At 39.9% G+C, this 26,140-nt stretch overlaps 1 protein-coding gene across 11 annotated transcripts in view; it reads right to left on the reverse strand.

Moving 5' to 3' along the window:
* Positions 1 to 1,085: 1,085 nt before the first annotated feature.
* Positions 1,086 to 26,140, reverse strand: part of ESRRG (estrogen related receptor gamma) — a 578,835-nt gene continuing 553,780 nt past the window's right edge. For 10 of the 11 annotated variants that reach the window (XM_048494419.1, XM_048494507.1, XM_048494596.1 and 7 more), the window contains 2 exons: positions 19,400 to 19,669; positions 1,086 to 4,963 (listed from right to left, as the gene is read on the reverse strand). In XM_048494419.1, the coding sequence (XP_048350376.1) occupies positions 4,719 to 4,963; positions 19,400 to 19,669 (515 nt within the window). In that variant the 3' untranslated portion in view covers positions 1,086 to 4,718. The remainder of the gene's footprint in view (positions 4,964 to 19,399; positions 19,670 to 26,140) is intronic. The other variant, XM_048495012.1, reaches the window with a different exon arrangement.

Genomic DNA, 26,140 nt, shown 5'->3' on the forward strand with positions numbered 1-26,140 from the left:
ATGGGTAAACATCATTTCTACACTAAGCCTCAGAACCAAAATTGTAGTAAAGACCAGTTTTTTAAAAAGATTTTGTTTAACTACTTGTTATTTAGGAAGAATATTTCCTAATCTTTTTGCAGGTATAGTTTGTTAAAAATTCATGCAAAGATCTAACCTGTCAGTTTGACTGGGTAGAGGGGCACAAAGGTTGTTACTGATCCTGAATATCAGTTTTTGGAGCTTTGCATCATGTTTAATATCCAGAGAATGACTAGTATGTTGGGAAAACACAATGGCAAAAGGCAGTGGCATAGCGCCAAGGGGGCGTGGTGTATCGGGTGTGTCCCAGTGTGGGGCATTCCGGGGCGTGGCAAGGATGCAGGGCACAAGCATGCCCTGGGCGCAGTTCTCCCTCGCTCAGGCCCTGGCAAAAGGTTATCAAGACTAAAATTGGTAGTTAAGTGATGGCCCCAAAGGGGTCCTTGGGAGGCGCAGATTGAGCTGATGGAAAGAAAGGATCCAGCTTTTCTAGATCTTAACGTGAAAGTGTAAATCAAGGCTCTTTTGTGGTCTAGTAAAATTATTGATGATCATTATTAATACCAGACTGTATCATTACTCTTTCAGCTACTTGTCTTGCAAGTCATATATCCTGGTGTGAATGCCATTAAAAAACAAACAGAACACAACACCTAACTCAGTAAAATCCCCACATATCTTGTTGAATGGTGTTGATAAAGAAAGCAAATAGCTACTTGAGGATAGCAGTAATATGATCTTACAATAGTGGATGGGTTTTCTTTTATAACACTGACAGAAAGGCAATGATTTTGAATAACTTTGCTTGATGTGGAGCTGTTTTAAGATTAAATAAGTGCTTGTCAGAATGAATTCTAATGTGTTAAGAGACAGACTGCATTTTTGAGAGAACGCCTTACACTGAAATATATTCTGGCAAGTCTTTATATAGCATATAGCTAGGTATCTACTTTACGTTAAGGGTATACGAGCTTATGGTACAAATAAAAGTGAAGCTTCTTGATTTGATTCTTGTATACAGAAAAGTAAAAAGCAAAACAAAACAAAATGCACAACACAAAAAATTAAAAGCAATTAAAAGTGGAAGCTTGTTTAATATTGCTCTACCATCATCCTGAAAGGCATAATAATTTGAGTTACACATCTGAACTGATTGGAGTTACAGAACCATATCTCCTTTTTGCATTTAACAATATATACAATATAAAATAAATACATTTACACAAATGGACATTGGTTGGAGCACACAGTATGATACACATCACAAAAATATACAGTTGATTGCTTTACAGATGTGAAGCCCGTCTACAGCTATAGACATGATTTTTTTAAAAATTTGTGTTTTTTCTACTGGTTATTATGCAACTCCTGGATTATAATAAGCAGCTTAATTCAGTTTTCCCCCCTTTTGCGATCTTTGCACAATAAGACTGCCATAAAGTGTTTTCCTAGGCAGGTAAACAGAGACGTTTAAATAATTAAAATACAATTACCAACACCCATTTTCTCTTCCATAAGAAAAATAGCAGTTTTAATTTTTAATATCTTTTTATGTTAGCATTTAAATGCAAAATAGTGGAATAAATACAACAATCTGATTTGATTGAAACAAATGTGCAACTTCCAGGAGCTACACAATCATATTGCTTTAAATAAGAAAAAAAAATGAAGGAAAAAAATAGCCCAGGGTACCATGCATCAGAAACATCTTCTTGGCATCAGCATGTTGAACTGAAAAGGAGCCAAACAAGAACACAAAAGGCCTTCATGATGCCCATTAATTTCAATGGGGCTCGTGCAGAAGAGTTTCCAGATGAATTTTATCCCCTCTCAATGAAATTGTTATAAGCTAAAACATACACTTTTTGAATTTTCCCCAGTATTTCACATTAAATAAGTGGTTGGGAAAATGTATTCCAGTAAGGTTTAGGATTAATGTTATTCTAATGCCTGTGCAGTATATCTATTACTCAGTTAATGTTTGTACAGCCACGAAATATTTGTTCATTGCAGCTCTGAATATTACTGAAAAACAAAAGTAAAAAATTGCACTGTGTTCTTATAACACATATCCATCTTCCTTAAGTCTTTGTTTTTCTTTTCTGAGTATGTTGATTGGATATTGACCCTGAAACCCAAGAATTTTCAATGTGATCCGACAAAAACAATATTTATATTAGATATTTATATATACATATATAGTGTAGTTGAACAGTAGTAACTTAAACCCTGCACAAATTTTCTGGAAAATAATTTTTTTCTGCACTCTTACATATATAAATAATTTTATAGAATCAGCACCTTTCCTCCCCACCCAGGAGTTGTAAGGGTTTGTCATTTTTCAAAGGGATGTGCCAATTTCCAAACTCCTATCACAGCTATTATTTCAAGTTATTGGCCATCTGAATGAATTGCTAATGATGATTTATCTAGGATCACACGACAGTCACTTCTCTACTGAGAAAAACACAATCTACAAGAGAATCCCATATAGCTAATGAGAGATACACAGTATTTCTAGCATGAGGTTGATGCACCATCAACCTGCTGTATTTTGTTTAAAGCACACAAAGTAGCAATAGTTTTGGAAACATGTCTGCACAAATGAAAAAGAAATAAGGTTTTTGCAACAAACACAGAGCAAGTTAATAACAACATCTGAGAGATGACTGGTTGAAAGCTATATTTACAGCGTTTAAAAATTAGACTTATCTATAATCTTGAAATATTCAAAGTTTCATTTCTAAGCTATACATAGGTATTCTAGAATAAACCAATACAGAAATTATCCCTTGTTTTGAAAATATTATGATTTCAATGTGTATCTGTCCATAATGAGTACTTGGTTGGATTTTTTTTTCCAATCTCTTAATTATTACTAGGAAGAACTGTATTACCAGAAGGAATAGAATATACTACTGTAGTCTCCTGAGGAATTTTACATCCAATATTGTCTCTAATTCTACCCTGTGTCTATAAGCACACGCCACAAGAATCCAAACACCACAAGAAGAACAAGACAACAGTCTTTGAATGCAACATAAAAAATTCCAAAAAGCACAGCAAACATGAAACATTGAAAAGCTGAACTACATTTCTTTTTTTGTTGTTGTTGTTAGGATTACAATTTTAATTACATTTGTGTACATAGAATAAGGTTGTTCACATAGTACAGGGAGCAGCTACTAACACTGGTACATTGGTATAGCATTTGATGGAGGTTATTGTTTATTGGTTATTTAGCGACTGTAGTTTTTGGGGGGCATTTAATTGGTTTATACATTAGATTACACCTCTTAACAGTCTTAGAAACTGACCGACTTTCATGCTGTGACAACAATGGTTGAAAAAGCAGATATACTTGGTTAGGCTGTTCATTTAAAAATGGCAATTACCCAGAATAAAACTTTTATAAATTAATAAATAATGTATACAAGTGCTAAGTTCTTGAATTTGGTCAGATGCTGACTATTCTGATATCTGATTTTGCATTATTGCTAGTGGGAGGTGAATTGGTCTTTTATTAATAAGTCTGTAGTTTTGAAAATGACAAGCCACATCAATAATGAACATGTAGAATTATTAAGATCATGGGACAGCTGTATCTTGGTCATACAGAAGCACCTTACTAACATCTCCTTAGATGTCTACTTGACATGGCATCTTTAGACTACTCAGATATATTGTAGGTGTAATCTAATCCTTTGTTTCAGTTAACACTTAGGTATAAATTGGAGCTCATGCAAAGAAACGGGATGTCTTAGACCAGACTGGCACACAACATAAATTGCATCCGTGATAATATGCACCTTCCTTTCAACTATTGCTTGAGTAAGATAAATTCCCACATTAACAAATGGCTAAAAATTAGTAAAGCTGGTAGAAAAAAATCTCCCCTTTAGTAAGAAGAACCAAAACATTTTGTTTAAAAAAATCTTCCTTCAGGATTCATTTGTCCTTCATTAATGTTCATTGTTGTTCAAGCCAGCACAAAAAAAATGCAGTGTTTGTTTATTTATCTTTCCTCTTTAGTATTGCATGAATGAATAAAGCTCAAACTATTCCCTGAAAAAGTTACACCGTAGCTAACCTAAGAAATATCTGGAAGACTTGAAAAAACAATTAAGGAATCAAATGGCTGTAACTGATCTAGATGGAAAATGCCATGATAAGAAGCAGCCAATGCACTGTCATCGAAGTCGTCTAATTAGAGGCTGCTCTCGTGAAACCTAATACTGCATTCAGTCAGTTCATCGTGTTGTACTGTACTGTACTGCTAGGTATGATGGTTCTCTTTTGATTCCTTTGTCATTGGGGTATTGTGGTTCGTAATAAGTTCACTGGCATCCATATTATGGATTTCCATCCTTTGGCAGGCCTGGCTTCCATCTCTCTTCTATTAGAGACCTCTTTTTAAAAGATTCAGCAGCAAGGGGGTGGGTGGGGGGATAATGAAGAAAAGGAAAAAACAAGAACAGGAAAAGAAGAGAGAAATGAAGAAGGAAAGCTGCATCAGATAAGATACAGATCAGATTATAAAGAGGTGAAAACTGCTTCTCAGTCTTGCTGCTAAGTATCAGTGCAGTCATTTTAGTTTCCTTAATTTAAACACTAAAGTTTCTTTGCTGTTTTTTTCCTCCTGTTCGTTTTCCCTTTAAAATTTCAGCGCACACAATGGAAGGCTAAGGATGCTTTAGTCAGACCTTGGCTTCCAGCATTTCCAAAAAAAGTTTGTGCATGGGGACTTTGCCTTCCAGTTTGATGTTGTAGAAATGCTGCACAGCTTTAGTGGAAGTTTGCCTCAGCAGCGGAAGAGTCATCAGCATCTTGCCAGCCCGACGTGGATCTTCCATATGCTGCCCAGCCTCGTAATCCTGCAATGCCTCATGTAAGACATCTTGAAGTTTTTGAACGGCTTCAACATCTTCTATGTGCATTGAGTCTGCAAGACAAAGGAAGCAAAAGCAGTGTTCAGTTTCCGTGCCAGCAAGCAGGATTATAATACCAATGCTCTAAACTGTAACTTGTACTGTAATAAGTAAGGCACAATAATTGTTTATGGACTTGCATGGATTTACCCAGCATTTTCTGGGCTCACTTGTGAGTAAGTTAGATAATTACCTACTTATTACCATACTGACCTTCTGGAAAAATGTTTGGGTCTCTGGTGTAATTACAAACATGTAATCGCTTCCTGTAGATGTACTTGGTTTATATAGATTAAGAGAAATGAGTGTTGAAATTTGCATTAATCTGTCTGAAATGTATTGCTGAGATATGCAAGATGCTCATACCATTATAGGGCTGTAAAGCACTTATTCTGCCAGCTGGTCAGATTTTCAGAAGTTCAAGTCTGTTTTGCTAAATAGTTAGGATTGACAAAGACTGCTACAGTTTGGGCAAGATTTCCGCATACAGAAAAATCAGAGAGTTCTAATTTTAGGCTATCAGTCGAGACATACGAGGGACATTCAGGAACTCAAACTGAAAGACTTATGTGATAGCAAGACCTGAGACCTTGGAGTTCTGCAGTTGGTCTGAGTCCAAAATACAGGACTAGATGGACCAATTTTGCCTTGAATTAAACAACAACCCTGACCTGGCTAGAAGCCAAGCAAGGTCCACCCTGGCTAGTATTTGGATGGGGAAACTCTAAGGAATATCGGAGTTGTGATGCAGAGGCAGGCAACAGCATATCACATCTGAATGTCTCATGCTCTGAAAAACCTATTGGCTTGCTGTAAATCAGCTGTGACTTGATAGCAATTTTTTTTAAAAAACCCTAAATTCCAGATTATCGCCCTCATCTTAAAAAAGGTAGTAACTCCAGGAAATTGGGGGCATATCTGAAGAGGCTCTGGCCAGGAATGTGCATGCAACTCCGTATGTATTAAATGATTGCCAGCCTCATAGATTTCTCTCTTGCTCATCCCCACAGCTACTCTGTCCTGCAGTCCACTGTCTCAGCTACTGCCTATTGAGGGGCCACTGTATACAAGCATAAAACTGCTGATGTTCCTGGAATATAGAGTATTACATTCTTAGATACAAGAACCTGCAAGGGCAATTGTACAGCAAAGAATGCATATAAAATTATAACAACCTTAGATCAGGATACCAAGAACCGTGCAACTGCTTCTGCATGACTAAGGGGCCTTTGAATTTGTTTCTTTAAAAATGTTTTTGAAATTTAAAGGCATTTCAAAGATAATATGTAATATGGAAGAGTGTTTTGTTGCCCTTTCAAGGAGAAAGTGTAAGTCTTAAGGGACATTTAGATCATATGAATACATGAGTTGACTTTCAGCAGTACATGAGTCTTTCAGCAAAATTTCTGATCCCTTGATGGAAGAGAAAACAATCCCACTGAAAGCATCAGCCCTTCCAACCAGTTTCTCCTATATCACCCAAATTCAGCTTTGGTTTGTTTTCTCTCTGCCTCCTGACCACTGCAATCTTATATTGGATCAGGAAGAGATGGTCAAAACTGGAAGGTTATTAAAGACGGTATATAGCTGAGGATCATAAGCATATTGTTCACATCCCGCTCCAGACTTTGGACAGTAGAACCTTGTGGCATCCTTCTCCCCATGTCAGTTCCCAAGGGGATCACTCAGTATGTCTTTCTGCAACCTTTGGGATTGGTTTGAAAAAAAGGACCATCTCCACAGTGCTCTGCCCTGTCTCCTCTGACTTTATAAAAAGCTCAGCAGTGTGATATGGTTGACCATATTTAAGACTGCTGACAGATCTAATGACACCAATTTGGATGCACTAACGGAAACCTGCAAGGAGTTGCAGGAGGCATATCATTTCTCCCTGCCCCATTATTTCCTCTTTCCGTTTCCTCAGAGCAGAGGTGTAGCTAGGGAAAATGGAGCCCAGTGCAAAATCTGAGTTTTGCGCCCCTCCATGACCAAAGGCCACCCTCCCCCACTATGACCAAAAAACAATTTTTTGCACCAGGTCATCTCAAAGTTACCATCACATTATGGAACATGCCCCAACTCACAAATCTGAACACACTCAGGGCTCCCTAGTTTAAACAACATTGAAAGTGATGCTGATTTTTTTGGTAGGGTGGGGGGAATCCACCCTGAAACAGCATCACTTTTAATGTTGTTTAGACTACAGAGCCCAGATTCGCCCTTTGAATCCACCTTAAAGGGAAACTCTGGGCTCCCTAGTTTAAACAATACTGAAAGTGATGCGGGGGGGGGGGGATCCACCCCGAAACAGCATCATTTTAAATGTTGTTTAAACTAGGGATCTCTGATTCTCCTTTTAAATCCCTTTTAAAGGGAGAATCCACCCTGAAACAGCATCACGTTCAATGTTATTTAGACTAGAGAGCCCAGATTCTCCTAGAGAATCCAGATTCTCCTTTAAATCCACCTTAAATGGAGAATCTGGGCTCCCTAGTTTAAACAACATTGAAAGTGATGCTGTTTCACGGAGGATTCCCCCCACCCCACCCCTCAAACAGCATCACTTTCAATATTGTTTAGACAAGGGAGTCCAGATTCTCCCTTTACATCCACTCAGAAAGGGGGGGGGGTTTAAAGGGAGAATCTGGGGGAAATTTGAGGATGCCCGTCAGGGGAGCAATGTTTAAGTTAGCAGTACCAAAATTTCAGACTACCTTCAGTAGACTCTCCTGATGATACCTCCCAGGTTTGATGAAGTTTGGTTCAGGGGTTCCAAAGTTATGGGCCCTACTATTATCTCCCATTGTAAACAATGGGAAATGGGGCACCCCCTTTGTGGTCCATACCTTTGGACCCCCTGAACCAAACTTCACCAAACTTGGCTGGTTGAATCATCAGTGGAGCGCTATGCCTGACGATAGTCCTTGGAAATTCTTTTGGGTGTGCTAAGCTATCCTAAAAAACTGTGCCCCCCAAGCATCGGGATCGGCATTGCAAAGTAAAAACACTACAAATATCAAAAATACATTTTTCGCTGCTCCCAAGTGTGCGCCCGGTGCAACGTGCACCCTCCTGCCTCGCGGTTGCTACATCTCTGCCTCAGAGTCCCATAGCTTCTTCCCTTTTCCTCCATCCTTCTCTGCTTCTGAGAATGTTACATCATTCTCCTCTCCTCCTTTTAATCCTCACAGCAGTGGCGTAGGAGGTTAAGAGCTCGTGTATCTAATCTGGAGGAACCAGGTTTGATTCCCAGCTCTGCCGCCTGAGCTGTGGAGGCTTATCTGGGGAATTCAGATTAGCCTGTACACTCCCACACACGCCAGCTGGGTGACCTTGGGCTAGTCACAGCTTCTCGGAGCTCTCTCAGTCCCACCTACCTCACAGGGTGTTTGTTGTGAGGGGGGAAGGGCAAGGAGATTGTAAGACCCTTTGAGTCTCCTGCACGAGAGAAAGGGGGGATATAAATCCAAACTCTTCTTCTCACAATAGCTGCCCTGAACAATAAACCTTTCCTTCTCCTTCCCTGTATGGTGGGTCAGGCTGAAAGTATGAGACTGGCCCCAAATCACCCAGTGAGTTTCCACAGCAAGATGGAGATAAGAACCTGGAACTCCCAGACTCTATTCTGAAGCTACACTAAATTGGTTTCATAGGGTGGTTCCTGTTGACAAGTAGCAAGCACCCAGTCTAAGTTGAATCAGGCAAGCAGAGGCGTATCAAGGGGGGAAAGTGCCCGGTACACTGGTGTGTGCTTTGCCCAGCCCTGCCCCAGAATACCCCTGCCATGCCCATGGAATGCCCTCACCACACACCCACAGGGGCGGACGTCCGGCGCATCGCCCCCCTGCCTTCTTGGAGCTATGCCTCTGCAGGCAAGTTAAATGGTCCTTTCCTGGCCTTTTACTAAAAAAACCCCCAAGCCTAGATTTCTGTGGTTGTCTAGCAGTAGCCACTGAAGGACTTTATTTCTTAAAGCTACCAGTGTTCCTGTTATCATTTTTTAACACACACACCCCTCATAGATTTCAGATTTTTCAGAAAACCTGGGATGTATCTCAGGTTTGTAAAAAAAAAAATCTGTCTTGCTGTTCACAGCTCACCAGATTTAAGTACCCTCAAGTTTGACTGACTTAACTATTAGAATATACAAGTGGAAACCTGCAAGGACTTGCAGGAAGCATCTCATTTCCCCTTACCCAACTATTTCTTTTTTTCCTGAAAGTCCCCCTAGCCTCACCTTTTTGGTCTGTTTCCTTCTCTCCTTAGGGTTACCAGCCACAGGTTGGAAAATTCCTGGAGATTTGGAGGTGGAGCCTTGGGAGGGTGAGGCTGAGGAGGGAAGTAACCTCAGTGGGATATAATTACGTACAGTCCATCTTCCAAAACAACCATTTTCTCCAGAAGAACTGGTCTCTATCATCTGCAACTTGTAATTCTGGGTGACTTCCAATTCCCACCTGGAGGCTGGCAACCCAACTGTCCATTTCTCATGAATTAGAGAAGAAAAAAGTTTGGATTTATACCCTGCTTTTCTAAACTGTAAGGAGTCTCAAAGCAGCTTACCAACTGCTTTCCCTTCCCACATCAGACACCTTGTGAAGTAGGTGGGGCTGAGAAAGTTCTGAGAGAACTGTCACTAGCCCAGGTCACCAGCAGGCTTCATGTCTAAAAGTGGGGAGACAAACCTGGTTCGCCAGATTAGGGTCCACTGCTCATGTGGAGGAGTCGGGAATTAAAGCCTAGTTCTGCAGGTTAGAGTCCACTACACTCAACCGCTACACCATACAGGAGGAAATGGATTCTTTAGAAGGTAGAATCTATGGCATTATATACTTCTGCAGACCCTCCCCTCCTCAAATCCAAGTCTCCCCAGGCTCTACCTTTCACATCACTATGAATGTTCAAAGTTCAAACTCTGTGTCCGTCCCATCCAACAACTAACCTAATCTTATCTGCCCCTCTATCTTAAGCTTTCTTTCTCACTCCCCCCCCCCTTTCCTCAGAAGCCTCTATCTAGGAAAACTGGCCCAATTATGTGGTGCCAGCTGCTGGGTCGGGTCTACTTCCATGGTAGGGAATTCTCAAGGATTTGTGGGAGGGCACTTCTCTTTCCACTTTATCCCCCTCTCCACTATTTCCTTTTTCCCTCCCCCTGGCAACCCCCATATCCTCCCCTCTTTAAGTATCTCATTCTCTCCTCAGCCATTCTCCAACCTGCTTGTTATCTGCCTTCAATCTTCAAATGTATTTATTTTAAATCCAGCCTTTCTCTACACTGGGAATCAAAGTGGATTACATGATTTTCCTCTTCTCCTTTTTATCCTCACAACAACACTGTGACGTTGTAAATACCCTACCCCCTACTCCAGTTGAGATCTGTTTATAGTAGGATTCCCCTCTTATTTTGGACTTAGTTGTTTCCTTTTAGTTGTGTCCTTTTACAGCCTAAGGCTGTTTCTGAATGGCGGCAGAAATGGCTGTCCACTGGCATAATTAACGCCGGTGGACGCATGAGACCGTTCACATGGTCTCATGTGGGCAGCGCTGAGGCTGCTGCAACCCACAGAGGCAGCTCTGCATGGAGCCACCTGAGGATCATCCTGTTCACCTATCTCTCCTCCCTGCACAGCTCTGGATGGCTGGAAGGTCATGCCCACACTGCCCTCCAACCTCCGGGGGTTGAACAGTAGTATGGGCGTGTATCTCCAGCAGTCCAGAGGTGCGTGGGGAGGAGAAGTGGATGGGAACACTGGAGGGGCCAAAAGCGGCACCCTCACACCAGTGCACTTCGCACCACACCAGCAGGAAGATGCTGCTTTTGAAAAAACTCGCTCAGGGAGCGAGTTTCAAAAGCAGCGTTTTGCACCAGTTGGGTGGGGCAAGCATGGTGCTGCTGTGCTGTGCGAACAGCGCCCTAGGAACAGTGTTTTTACCATCCTAAGTGTCAGAGACTCTGAAACTTGGGGAGTTTCATATGGCCCCTGGGTGGGCCATGGCACTGGAAATTCCCAAGAATAAAGAGGAAGAGGAAGAACATAAGAACATAAGAATAAGCCAACTGGATCAGACCAGAGTCCATCTAGTCCAGCTCTCTGCTACTCGCAGTGGCCCACCAGGTGCCTTTGGGAGCTCACATGCAGGATGTGAAAGCAATGGCCTTCTGCGGCTGTTGCTCCCGAGCACCTGGACTGTTAAGGCATTTGCAATCTCAGATCAAAGAGGATCAAGATTGGTAGCCATAAATCGACTTCTCCTCCATAAATCTGTCCAAGCCCCTTTTAAAGCTATCCAGGTTAGTGGCCATCACCACCTCCTATGGCAGCATATTCCAAACACCAATCACACGTTGCGTGAAGAAGTGTTTCCTTTTATTAGTCCTAATTCTTCCCCCCAGCATTTTCAATGTATGCCCCCTGGTTCTAGTATTGTGAGAAAGAGAGAAAAATTTCTCTCTGTCAACATTTTCTACCCCATGCATAATTTTAGAGACTTTAATCATATCCCCCCTCAGACGTCTCCTATCCAAACTAAAGAGTATTGTTGCAATGACAGAATAAATGCAGTCTCCCCTGGTAACTGGTATAACATTCTCAATAATAACCCTGGGGACATCACCCCAATAACCTGAAACCCCCAGAAACGTCTGCTCAATTCAAGGACTTTGCTATTTTATTAACTAACTCAAAGTTTCTCCACTTCCTTTTTTAACTTGATCAATAAGTGAACTCAGATCATTAATTTCAACTTCAACCTAATTAAAGTATATTAATCACGTTGCCTCAACCACATTGCCTCTCAGCCTACCTTACAAGGTGTCTGTTGTAGGGAGAGGAGGGGAAGGAATTTGTAAACTACATTGAAATTGGTTCTGGTGGGTTTTCCGGGCTGTGTGGCCGTGGTCTGGTGGATCTTGTTCCTAATGTTTCGCCTGCATCTGTGGCTGGCATTTGAAAAAGTTCATTTTCAAATATCCTCCCCATTATAATCAGTCCTGATTTTGTGCTTAATAATGATGATATTAGAGGAAGATAAAGCATATGAAGCAAAAGAGAAAACAGGTAGGAAGCTGATTGGTCATACCAAAAAGTAGATACCTGCACATTGTAAAATAGGGGGAGAACAGTACTGGGGAGCAGCTCATGATCTCAGTTTCACAGGAAATATTTTTGGCTGCCTGATACTTCAGGAAGTAAATTATTGAACTGATCATACACAGCTCTCAAAACAGGACAACCTAACATCCAGGATCTTTCATTATCTCCTGTTCTACAGGATTCCTGAGCAGTTATTAAAGTCCTTCTCAAGTATTTTTAGAAATGGGCACCATTGCTTTGGTCTACCATGGCTTCTGATTGTCCACAGTAGATCTGATTGGTGCTGCAGATTAAAAGGCATCCTGTTAAATATACCTTACGCCTGAAATGTTGAAGAGTTATTATTTGAGTTACCGTAAGTGTAACCTCACTCCCTGACATTTTGTGATTGGCTCTGCCTCCTGCAACAGCCATTTTGTTGTTGTGTCCATGACCTTGGGCTCAAAAGGTTTGTGGACATCTGCTCTAAAAGAAATCAGACTTGGAATATCAATTAGCAGTACCTGGCATGTTTAAAATGTAGCATGTCTACATGGTTTGCAATATTTACTTTAAAAGCCTATTATCCTATGATAAGCTCTTTCAGATAGCCTGAATAAGTCACTTGCTATATTTATTTAGGAAGAGGGAGGTTTTGAAAAATGGCATGGTAGTGCTTGAGCTCTGCACCATAGCTACAAAGTTATCTATATTTCATTTTCAGGAAGCCAGGAATAATAATAAACAAAATTTTATTAAGTGCAGAATCAATATATTGAAAACCTAGTTACAATATATTGCATAGGTATGTGGCTATATGTATCACATTTCTATTCTTCCTGTCTTCCAAGGAGGTTGGTATATACTTTATCCTTGCAAAAAACAAACAAACCCATGAGACATGTCAGGCTGAGTGAGAGCAACTTGCTGAAGATTATCAACTGAATTTCATGGAAGAGTGACATTTTAACCACAACCTCACACTAAGAAAAGATTTTGTGATACTAGGTATAGTAACAAATAATTTGCCCCAAATTTCAACAAAGAATGCCTCACAAAAACACCAGCGAACACATTTCAGACGTCTTTACAGATCTGTATTCTGCTACTTTTCACCAATAGTTTTCTCACTTCCCTGTGTAGTATACTTGTCCTCTCACCAATGTGGCTCACATGATTGTAGATGTCTTGTATGGGCCTGAATGTCAAGAAATGTTCCTCTCCAAACGCCTATCAGGGCTTGAAAGAAAACAGCTTGTTAAGGGTAAGGGCAGGTGTGTGTGTGAAAAAGAAGTGGTAGTTCTGATGCCAGAAATTCCAGAAAGAGAGAGCACCACTGATATGTAGGCTGAGGTATTTTGGGGTTGCAGGTTCTTCCTCCCCCTCCCCCACCTTCAGCATCTGATATGGAGTACTAGAACTGCTTCCCTGTAGGAATGTGTCTGTGCCACTTCCTGTGATCTACTTGTATATTGGAAAATAAAACAAATACTACAAAAACATCTTAAAACTCCAGTGCTCTGCTGTCCAAAAGGAACCAAACCAGGTAAGCACTAGATCCTGGAACTCTTACTTACAGGAGGTGCCTACCGTGATCATATTCAGCCTGTACTACGCCAGCTGCATTGGCTTCCAGTGGAGTTCTGAATCATCCACAAGGTATGGGTATTAACCTTTAAGGCTTTGCGTGGCCTGGGGCCCTCGTACCTTCGGGACCGCCTTACCCCATATGTCCCTACACGGCCTCTGCGTTCGGCAGAGGCCAATTTACCGGTGGTTCCCAGCCCCGCAATGACACGGCTGGCCTCCACCTGGGCCAGGGCTTTTACGGGCCTGGCCCCTGCCTGGTGGAACACTCTCCCTCCAACTATCCGGGCCCTGCGGGATCTTGGTGAGTTCCGCAGGGCCTGTAAGACCGAGTTGTTCCACCGGGCTTTTGGGGAGGCCAGCCGCTGATGGTGTGCGCCCTCTTTGTCTCTCCCTTTTAACATTCTGGGAGCCTGTGACATCTAGATTTACCGTCCCCCTCTCTGGGAGGGTTTTATTGATAGTTTTGATGCTGGATGCCAAGTGGTTTATGTGGAATGATGTAATTTTATGTTTTAATGATGTTATTTATATTTTTATTAATTATTTGCTGTTATTACTGTTTATGTAATATTATTTTGTTGTTCACCGCCCAGAGCCCTCAGGGGATGGGGCGGTATATAAATATGATAATAAATAAATAAAATAAATAAATCAGTCAAGAGAACTGGAGAGCATGTAACAACTTGGACGTATCAAATCTGACAAACTTCTCGCAGCAGATTTAGCCTTTTGTCAACACTGGGCACTATGGCGCATGCCCTGGTTATATCTAGATGATATTACTGCAATACACTCTACATGGAACTGCCTCTGACACTTCAGTTACTACAGAATGCTGCATCCAGGATAATGATTGGAGTGGACAGTAGGGATCATATCAGTCTTGGGCCATCAACAATGGCTCTCGATCTGTTTCAAGATGCTGGTGCTAAACTTTAAAACCATAAATTGTTTTGGACCACCATACTGAAGGAGTGCCGACTCTCTTCTGAACCTACACATCTGCTATAATGTTCTGAGGACCGGTTTTGGATAACATCACATTCTGAGATTACATGTGTAACAACCTGGGAGAGGGCCTTTTTGGTTGTGACACCAAAACTCTGGAATTGTTTCCACAGAGAGACTCACTTGCCTCCTTCTATTGTCATTGTATGTCAGTGGGTGAAGACATTTTTGTACTGTCTGGCATTTCCTTAGTGAACCATAATTCTTGATATTATGATTGTTGTTTTGATATTTTTACATGAATATTTTAACTTGGTTTTAATTTTTAAATTATGTATATTTGGTTTTAACAGGTTTTGAAATATGTTTTGATTGTGCATTTTTAATGTTACCTACCTTGGTGGCCTTGATGAAAGCAAAAAGGTGGGAGTATAAACTTTGTAAACAAATAATTAAACAAATATGTGTGAAATCATCACTCTCCTAATATTTTATTTATCTTACTGTAATTATTCTAATTTTTCTCAAGATTTCTACAGGTCTTTCCCTAAGTAGACCCCTACAAATATGCTTCACATTGCAGTAAAATGTAACAATCCCAAATTAGCTGCTTTCTTCACCTGTTAGGAATGCAGGTCAAAAAAAAGGCTTCAGGAGTTCAAGGGGTACATAAAAACAGCACAGTCTGAAACTTTAATATATCATTTTAAATCAGAGAACTGTGTTGATGTAGAAAATCAGCATATAAATGGATAATTAAAGGAGAACATTATGAAGGAGGGCTGATACATAGAGATTATTCAGTGGCATAGAGTGAAGAGTAGCTGATATCTGTACCAATCTTATTTAAATATACTATGAAAGTTGCACCCTCACAAGTGATGCTTAATATAGAAAGAATATTTTGAACACAGAGATTTAATTCACTTCACAATTTGAACAGACTGTTAGATAAAATATGAAGATGCAAAGATTATTTCTAATATCAAGCCTGACACTAACTATATTTCTACTAGAAATCAAAGGTCACAGTGGTATCTCCCCCACCCCCAGATCCACACAAGGAAATTTGTGGGCCAAGGTGATGATTCTCTTCTTACCAGAAACTGGTAACCTCACCAGAAGCAGCAACAGCTGTCCTGTTGTATATAACACTTGGCTGTCACTGATTCAACTGATCTGTATGATGGCTTGCTGATTCAATGGTTGTAAGGAGATGCAAGGAATCATTTCCTGCATATGCAACCTCAACCTCTGTCCTGGCTCCTAGGGCTGAGCAAGATCTCAAGAGACCAAGCTGGTGTTTCTTGCCTCATTACCCCCGGAGCCTCTGCCAACTTACACTAACCAGTCTTATAACTATCTGCCCTGTCTGCCTCTGTTGTCTTTGTCAGTGTGCCTTCCACAATCCATTTCGAACTACTGAACCTTTAGGTTAATTTTTCTTCCCTTTAGATCACTTTCAACCTGCCAGTTTAATGCTTCTTAAGCATGTCATCTTTCTGGGGGATCGTTTCCATAGGATTTTTCTCCATTTTGGTGTTATAACCAGTTTCTCTAGGGATCCATTAATGAGAGAAGTTATAACAGATCAGGGGTGCAAAAGGAATTTGAGATTTCCAGATACTTGAACTGAGTGAGGATGCAAACAGGTTTTTTGTTTTGTTTTGTTTTGAAAAGCCTCTAGCCTGAAAGTACAAACTGCTGGGTTGTTGTTTTTTTGATGAAATAATTAATAAACCTGTATACTTGCATCCTTCCATTTGGCATTTACCAATCAATACCCAGGAGCACTTAGTAACAGCAAGAAGAAACATATCAAATATCATCTGTTATGCTGCAAACAATTCAGTTGCCCATATGCCTGAAGTAATCGGTACATCCAAGCTTTGGAAAATATTCCAGCACAATTTTTTTAAAATTTGTGAGTAAACAAAGAACTCATTGGTGCCAAGTTGCTTGCTATGTTGCAGTTTAGTTTTATTTCCAGAACACCACCCCAAGATCCTCTGTTATACAGCCAAACTTCACCTCTAATATTTTTGGGCTGTGCAAAGTCAACAATTGGCATTTGATATACTAAGAGCAGGAGGTGTTTACTAAATGGTGGTTTACTGTTGATGACATATAACTGTGTTTGTTTATATACTGTTTTTTTCATTCAAATGTTTCCAATCATTTAAAGCTGTAGTAGACTTATGGTGATTTCATAGGGATTTAAAGGCAAGAAACATTTGAGCTGGTTTGTCATTGCCTGCCTCTATGTTGCATCCCTCAACTTCCTTAGTGGTATCACATGCAAGTACTAGCCAGGGTCAAATCCTGTTTAGTTTGTGAGATCTGATGAGATCAGGCTAACCTGGGCCATTCAGGTGTGGGCCCAAAGCAACATACACGAAAAAATGTAAAACAAAACATAGAACTGACATGAAAGAGAAAATGAGAGAACTCTTCGGAATGGAGCCAAGTCAAGGCATGATGCAGGGGTGCCTGGTTCTGCCTCCCCTCCCTCTGATGGCCTCAGCAAAGGCAACTGGAGGGAAGGGGGCTCAGGTGTGATTCTTCTTTAGTCAAGGGCAAATATCTATTTACCAAGAAGCAGAGAAGGAATTTGCTATGATTTCAGATCCTAGGATTGCTGAGCTTGTGCTTAGAAGCAATGGACTTTAGAAAACATTGCACATTGGTACATAGACGAAAACTATCCAGTTCCTGGTAGCCATGCAGACTGGTTTCTACAGAATTTCAAAGGCCAGGAAAGGGTAATTGCAGCTCACTCCTTTCTTGGACATTATTTTTATCTGACTTTTCAACAGAACATGAGGTGCCAGAAAAGGCTTAAGGGAGGGATTGAAGAGTTCCTGAGAATGCGTCTACATCTTTTTGTATCTAGATCTTAGCTGCTTTGTGGAAACTTATCACCTTTGTTTCCAGACTGGACTGACTGGAGTTATAGTGTGAGTGGTATTCTGCCCATGTAAACGTAGATAGGTCCTGTAGGTTTATGGGTTGAACAAGAATGGAGGGAGGCACTGAAGTTACCATTAAATCAGTTCACTGATTTAGAGCACAAAAGAGCATTAATTACTATTGAATCAAGCCAGATGTTTATGCTAAGCTGATAATTTCAATGAATGTCACATTAAATCTCTACAGGTCAGACTGAAATAATGTCTCTATCACCTCCAAATATGCAGATGTAAGCTGCTTAAGAAAACGTTTTTAAAAGAATGTTTTCATACAATGTGTAGATTTCTAGCTTTGTAGATATCTCACTTTATCAGTGACTATAAAAGGTTGTGACAATAATAGCGACATAATATATTGGTTAATTACATTATCCTGCTTAAAGCAAAATCCTCCTTGTTACAAATAAAATTATCTTGCAAATAAAATAATAACTTTCAATGACAATATTCTGTATTATAACAAAATCTACATTCATCGACATCTAAAAGGGATGAAATTTATATTTACTAAAAGTGAGGCTTTGTTTCGTATTTTAAGGGAAAAATTAAAACCCCAATTAAAAATGTAAAATGCTAGGTCCCATTATGAAGACAAATAGGAAAGTACAACTTCATTGTTGAAAACAATTTTCCTCCTATCAATCTGAGGATTCATGCATCAATATTGTAGATGAACTGTTAATTACAAAATCAATTAAAAATTATTTCTAAAAACAGTCACGCGTCCTGGCTCTCGGGGGGGCAATTTGGGCAGAAGGTCTCATCTCACTAGGACCGCGCCAAATCACAAGTCGTCATCCACAAGTAAGCAAAAGCAATCTGGTTTTTCATTTTTCAGCGCGGCTGAGCCCAGCCTGAGATTGATCGTCACATATGGCCCCAGAAAACAAACTGTCAATACCTTGAATGCTGCAGAATTTGAACAAATAGCCGTCCACCCATTCAAGCCACTCATTGCATCCCATTTAACAGATTTTATTGACAGTTTCCTTCTTGTAATTAAAGGGAAAACTACTGGCCAGCAACCAAGATAAAGTTCAAAGATAGGGTCAAAACAAAAGCAGATGGAGGGGCACGGTGTGACTGTCAATGGTACATAGCATCAGAGCATGTTATTGACACACAGGTATCTAATGATCGGCACGTCATTAAAGAGGGATCTATCATGAACTTTATGCAAATGCTAAAAGGGACTTAAGACCACAATAAAGCATTAGGGAGGCACAAAAGAAAAAACAACAAAGAACAAACGATTTCTACTTATCAGACAGTAGCTCACTGCTTCAGCACTTTTAAGTTCAAATGCAGAGAAGAAACCTTCCTTCATTTCTTAACCCTTTCCGAACAAGTAATATCTATCAGTTAAATGTCAGCCTTAAAAATCAAACTTGTATCGTGAAAAAGAGACCCTGTAAGATTAAACAGCGATTTGCCCCTTTCCCTGATGAAACCTGAGTTCACCTTGCTTATTGAGTTCACCGTATTTAGTAGCTGGATTGAAGTAGATCATATATTACGTTTAGTCATGGTCCCATCCATTCTATTGGGGTTTAGTGAACTGATTAGACTTATCTGGATTATGAAATGGATTTAGCAGAGCAACATTTATGTTTATTGAAAAGCATCATTGCTTTTAATACAGTCCAAATTTCTGGTGTCTTTTAACCAAATTAGAAACCTGTGCAGCAAATAGTTATAACCATAAAGATCTTCCCTTTATTTGAACTACCTTACTTCTAGCTCCTCAGCATCTTCCTGCAATAATATGATTAAAAATTACTTATTCCTAGTATCTTGTTTAGAAATCATCATGCAGAAGGAATTAGGGGAGGGGGGGGAATGACATGAGCCATCATGCCAATCTGCCAACCTGAATTAGCAAGCGCGATAGCTTTGAGGGTGACAAACTCTTCCTTCTCCAACTTCATGCTCTTGTACTTTTTTACCAGTTGCAGGATGGCATTGTTGAGGTCAAGAAGGCCTGCTAATTTGGACTGATCTTCATCCATAATATAATCTTCAGCATAGACAAGCTCATCCTCAAAGGAAAGTGATCTGTATACGACTCCCAGAATCAAAATCTCCATCCAAGCACTCTGCAGAAGGCTCATCTGGTCAGCAAGCGATAAAGTGGAAAATCCTAAACCAGGAGGAAAAGTACACAGGAAAATAATTAAATGGTCCAGGGTCATCATAATTCTACATTATAACATTTCTTTTCTATTGGTGGCTGTTACATAAGTTATAAATCTGTATGTATGTACCACATCCTTCCTGATTTCCAAATATTCACAAAAATGTCATCCAATAAATTTAAATGTATATGCAGTTCGTGCAATTTTGAAGGGGTTAAGTGGCATAGGAGGTTAAGAGCTTGTGTATCTAATCTGGAGGAACCGGGTTTGATTCCCAGCTCTGCCGCCTGAGCTGTGGAGGCTTATCTGGGGAATTCAGATTAGCCTGTACACTCCCACACACGCCAGCTAGGTGACCTTGGGCTAGTCACAGCTTCTCGGAGCTCTCTCATCCCCACCCACCTCACAGGGTGTTTGTTGTGAGGGGGGAAGGGCAAGGAGATTGTAAGCCCTTTTGAGCCTCCTGCAGGAGAGAAAGGGGGGATATAAATCCAAACTCTTCTTCTTCTTCTTCTTCTTCTTCTTCTTCTTCTTCTTCTTCTTCTTCTTCTTCTTCTTCTTCTTCTTCTTCTTCTTAACAGCAACATAAAAGGACTCACATTTTTTCTTATCAGGAATGGAGAAATACATATTTTGGCATCTAGGTAGATACTGAAATAATTCTTTTGCGATGCCTTTAAAATTGCAGGTTGACAATATGCATCATAGCTAGCAAAAGAAATGCCGGTAATGCCAGGTTCTGCCTTGGAAATGGTGGAGACGGTAGTGAGATTTTGAAATGAAGAAACATGAAAATATTTCCACAGGATAAGAGTCAGTACCTTAATAGAATTAAGGTGATGACCACAACAAGCAAAATGCTTTCTGAACTTCAACCTCAGCAGAAACTGAAGCAAGACCTATCCTCTTCAGAGAAGACACTAATTACTTCTGTAATGACTTCTGCATGTACTATAGTTGCTGAAATAACAGGACGGCACATTAAAGTGCCAAGTGAAGAGTAATCACGCCATCATTTTTAAGAGAGAAAAAGAGTGAAAATTTAATAATGTTTCTTAATGAATTTAAGTTTTGCTTTTGTTCCCCTCCCCTGCTTTCCTAATAGGATCACAAAGGGCAAATATTTTCACTGTCATACCTTTTCAGGCTCCTGTTTACAGTAGCTGTAAATTTATTATCTCCAATTGCTAATATCCCGCAATCACATAAGACACTTCAGAGCACTGTGAGAAGAAACAAGAATTTCCTGGCCTGTTGGTGAAATGTTGTGGTTTGCCAATTGGCACCAGTCACCACAAGTACTTAATAAAATCATCAAAGGGGATTAGTCAAGCTTTTCTTAAGGGGGTCTTAAAGACAGGGCTCAAGCTTTCAGTTAGTTGTTTTTGGAGCTGCTTTAATGTTCTTTGACAGGGATCCTGCAGGAAGAACAGTCTGCTTTTGCTGTTTCTTTAGCTTTAAATAAATTTCCCTCCTCTTTTGAAGGCCCCAGCCTTAGGATGGAATAATATGACATGAAAAACAAAAGGGGATGGGGCGGGGAAGGCACCACCACCTTAGGCACCAATTCAGATTCAAACCACTGTACCACTTAGAAACAGATTTACTAAAATCAAACAAAATTACAAGAGAAATGCTTACATGCCTCAACTTTTTGTAAATAATATATATATATATATATATATATATCTTTTATTATCTTAATATAGTGCTTTTGTACCCCGAGGGTGGATATTTTAATTTCTTCAAAACAAGACTAACACAATTTTCACAAAGTAAAAAAAAAGCCTCTCAAAAAGGTGACAGAAACTTAACAGTGCTCATTGGAAATGGAAGGAAATGGAACAGAAATAATAATTTGAAAGGTCTAAAGAGGAATGCATATTTTCAATTAGCTCCAGCATTTCTGTCCTTTTCCTCTCTCAAGAACCAGTTTTTCTGCTACAGCAGATGGACAGAGAATGTAGCCTGCAGCAGTGTCCTGTGACGGCCCCAGTCCCCCTCCCAGACACTGCTGTTAGTAAATAGATTTACACATTCTCCAATCTCCACACATCTTTCTGCCGAATAATTAAAAGGAGGATGATTAGTTTATTGAGTGGAAGGAGGAACTTTTTTATTGAGGTCCGTCCACGATTTTTATCAGGGCCAGCACTTTTACGGTTGTCATGAGGGTGCAGGCATCCAATTTTTCTTATCTGCCTGATTAATACAAACGCTGTTTCAGGACGCATTAATTAACAGATACAAATCTACGTTCTCATGGAAGGATCAATACAGAGAAGAAAAGAGGCATCAATGTGAATTTAGTGCTGATGATGGAGAAGGCACTCTATTGACATTTACGTGCACGGAAACTTTAAAGTTGCAGCACAGCCCCTTTGTCCCTACGATTTACAAGGTAACAATTTTTAACCATAACAATGTTTCCCACACTTCTAAGGCATCTAATTAAGCAAAAGGCAATAAAATCCCTCTTGATCACAAAAGAACTTTAATTTGCAATCATTTTCATTTCTATCTTTTTCTCAGTAGGCTCCTAAATTCCTCCTTTTATTTACTTGCCTTTTATGTGTGTGTTGTTGGTTTTTTTAAATTACAGTGTAGTAACACAATGACAGTATGAGACAATGGAGAGAAACATTCCAAATCAGGGCACCACACTATACATTTATAAGAGTAGAATACTCTATATTTAGAAGGGATATTTCTCTCTGTGTTCTCCACAATACTTTAATCCATAAGTTTTCATAGGACAGCTCCATATTTGTACCTGAGTAAGAGTAAAGCACATAAATAACAAATTCTGCAATCGTCCCAAGGGACAGGACAACATTAGCTATCTTCCCTTCCTTTGACCGTTCTTCTGAAAACTATCTTCAGAAAACACTGTCCCATATTCGTTGCATACACAGCAAAGGACAAAAGGCAGAATTCTCAGTATATTTCTTTTGCCCTGTACATTCAGTAAAGTGGTTAACAAAACAGTGAATAGAAATAGGCAGTTGACTATCAATACAAGTAAAATAATTTTGTAATGGTGCATTAAAGGGTCATAGTATCTGATGTCTAGTTTGCAAGTGCCTAAAACTTGTTTATTAATAGTGTTGTCACTTGATTGTTCTCTTACTTGATTGTCTAAAATATTTCTGCGAACCCAGATACTCTCATAGACTGTACATAGTTTCAAATGCAAATGATAATGTCTATATTTATAATAAAATCTAGGTAATCGTAAAACTGGATAATCTTTCTTGGAGAGATTAACAATAATAATAAACCACTCTAATATACCATGCTGGGCAAGAGTTGGTGGGGTGGGGGGAAGGATACCACATTTTCATATTTTGTAATTGTTTTCATATACAAAGGCAAAACTTTGAAATCCCAAACTGTCTACATGATTATATTTCCTACTGTGTTGGCTAGTTAATCTTTTCCATTTCCTTGCCCCAGAACTAGAAGATGCTGCTCTGCCAAGAGGGTGCCTAAACTTTTGAGTTCTGTATTAGGCCTTGTTCCCTAGTGTTTGGCAGGTCATGCTTTTAAATGCTCAACTATATTATGTCTTTTAAAAAAATACACTACAATATACTGTTGTGTATTTTTTTCTTTTTCCCCCCTCCAGCATACTCCAATTCCATGCATACTGGTGACAACTTTGATCTCTCTACACATCCCTCTGCATGTCAGTGCCATTTAATGTATCTCAGGCATTTTGCTAGCAGAATGACTCCGTCCCTTGACCTGCAGTTAAACAGCATGTTTATCTGCGAGACAGTGTGCTCCAAATAAACCAGAGGACAGTTGGGAATAACGTCATTTGGAAGGATTGAAAAGCTTCTCAAGAGTCAGGTACCTCCGAGGTAATAGGCTTGAAGGAAGCATGTTCTCTGCCAACCCTCCTGCCATCTTCTACTTGAATCTCATGTACTTGACAATGACGCCATGGGCACTTGTCACGGCTTTCCCTCCCCCTTCCTTGGCTTTTTTCCCCCTGCCTGGCAAACTAATGCACTTTGCAGTCAACTTACAAAAAAGGCTAAGCATTTGAAAGTGTGAAGGGCAAAAAATATCTGACGGCTAGTCTTCAAAAATACACTTTCATTTCACAAATCATGAATGTTTGTTTCCTGAGCCCAGTGTTGACAGAAGTAGGCTGCAGTGCAGGCATAAGAACTTAACCCCTGCTAGGCATTCTCCTTCTGTACTATTTCCATGATGCTGAATGCAAGGCATCGTAAATTTCCCTAGCCACAAACAACGCCAGGTTTTGCTAGTTGTTCACCCCCTCCCCCCCACTTCACATACTAATACTCCTGTTACTCCTATGTAGAGTGCAATGTATCACTCACTGTACAGATTTTGGAACAGACTTACACTGCAATTAGAGTTATGCCTTAATGATTCACTCATACCCACTAGCTATGTATTGAGAAGAATACTGACTTTGAAACGGAATAGTTTGCTTGATTCCTCCTCCCCTCCCCAAAAACTAATGCTCAAACAGTGAGGAATAAAGAGACAGCAAAGCTCTTGGCATTTCACTGCCAACTGGAAATTCTGACGCTTCTATTCAAGTGAAATGAGTTCTAAGCTACAGGTTTTCATGCACATGCAGTGATCTCTTAAGGCAGTCAACATAGACACCGTTGCTCTGGCAGTTATTTTACACATAATGCACATTGCCCGGCTAAGCAGCCTAAATTGTTTACATTCCCAAAGATGCTTTTCTATAGTTCGCTTGGGAAGACTTCACTGATGCTAAGGGCACATCTGTGGTTCATCCACAATGCCCTTAGCACACGTTTTTGTCATGCTGTTACTAGATAGCTGGCAAAGTTTTTGTCAGGAAGCTGGGAAGGCTTGCCAGCTACTGCTTGCACAGTCTCTGTACTTCCAATCCCCCCACAGGCACAGTTTGTCTCTGTCTAGAATCTAGTTCTCTATAAAAGGTTGCAGACAGACCCACTTCTCTATTCATTGCTATTGTGAATAACATATGCTACTAGTTTCTAGCATGTAGTATTCAAAGCCCCATTAATGCAAAGGCTTCTAGTTCTCTTGTATAAAAGAAAATTCTCCATGTGGGCAAATGGAGTTTGCATTCTGCCCTGATCATAAAAGAGAAAGGAACAATTCCTCTGCTGGAGGAACTCTGCGAGTTGACCATCCAGATAATGGTAACTCTTGGTTTCCTTCCTAGATTAAAGAATAGTGGACTGGTTCATACTTGCATGTTCACTTCCAGATAGGATATCAGATTCTGGGTTTTTACCTACAGATCATTTAAAACGTTTTACAAATTTAAAAAAAAGAATGGTTTTCACTTATTTTTGTCCACATAGCACGGAAAAATAAAGCGTTTCCAGCAAAAAACGTCCTTTTTTCTACCAATTTCTGCCGCCTCAGGGATCCTCTGTGCCACCCATCATTTGTTGAGTGTTTCCCATGGATGTTTCCTCAGTTGGTATCATGGCTGCCGACTATTTCAGTATTTAAGTGTCCTCGCAGCTACGGAGACTCAAAATCTGAACATATGGTTGATTCTTATATAGTGTCTCTACAGCTTCAAAAACACCTCATTGGGGGGAAAATGGAAAAAAAGACAAGAGCATGTAACTGCCTGGCAAAACTAAGTTTATTCTTGTACTTTAAACACTGAAATAGTGGGTGGCCACAATGCCGGCTGAGGAAACATCAATGGGAAACACTCAGCAAAAAATGGCGGAAGGCACAGAAGAACCCTGAAGCAGCAGAAAATGGTGGGCATGAACTGCAGAGAAAACAAAAGTAAAAACTTTAAAGTTGAGTGGAAAAAATAAAACATTTCCTGCTTTCTGCACAGCAAGCAGGAAATGTTTTCAAAACGTCTCGGGGGGGGGGGGAAGCTAGATTAGTATTTTCAAAAAAACCTGTTTTCAGCCCAAATAAAACATTTTCAAAATGTCTTAGGGAAAAAATGCTTTGTATTGTTGATCAATATTAAGAACAATGATTAAGAAAACAATAAATATTAAGAAAAGCAATATTAAGAAAACTGAATGAAAATGTTAACAGTCAAGGAGACATGGTATAGATCAGTGTTTCTCAGATGGTGGGACACAAAACTATTCTAAGTGGGACTCAGGGGTGTCACAACAATTATTAAGAATCTGTACTCCCCCAATCTACATGACCACCTATAAGTGGAATGGATTCTGCTGATCCTACCTGCCACAGATTATCCATCTGTAATCTTTTGGCATGTTAGTAGTAATAATAAGATTTCTATAAACATATAAATCTCCTTCTTGGAAAAAGTGCAACTTTCTTTTGCATAATGGTGAGACCCAGACACTTTGACAAGTGACCAGTGGGACATATGATTTCAAAGGCCGATTACCACTAGTATGGGGTGGTACAGGGACGTATGGGAGATTAAGAATCTTGCAACTCTGAAGAAAGTGACATAAGTATGTCATAAAACTGAAAAA

This window comes from Sphaerodactylus townsendi, linkage group LG01, assembly GCF_021028975.2.
Source record: "Sphaerodactylus townsendi isolate TG3544 linkage group LG01, MPM_Stown_v2.3, whole genome shotgun sequence".
Lineage (NCBI taxonomy): Eukaryota > Metazoa > Chordata > Lepidosauria > Squamata > Sphaerodactylidae > Sphaerodactylus > Sphaerodactylus townsendi.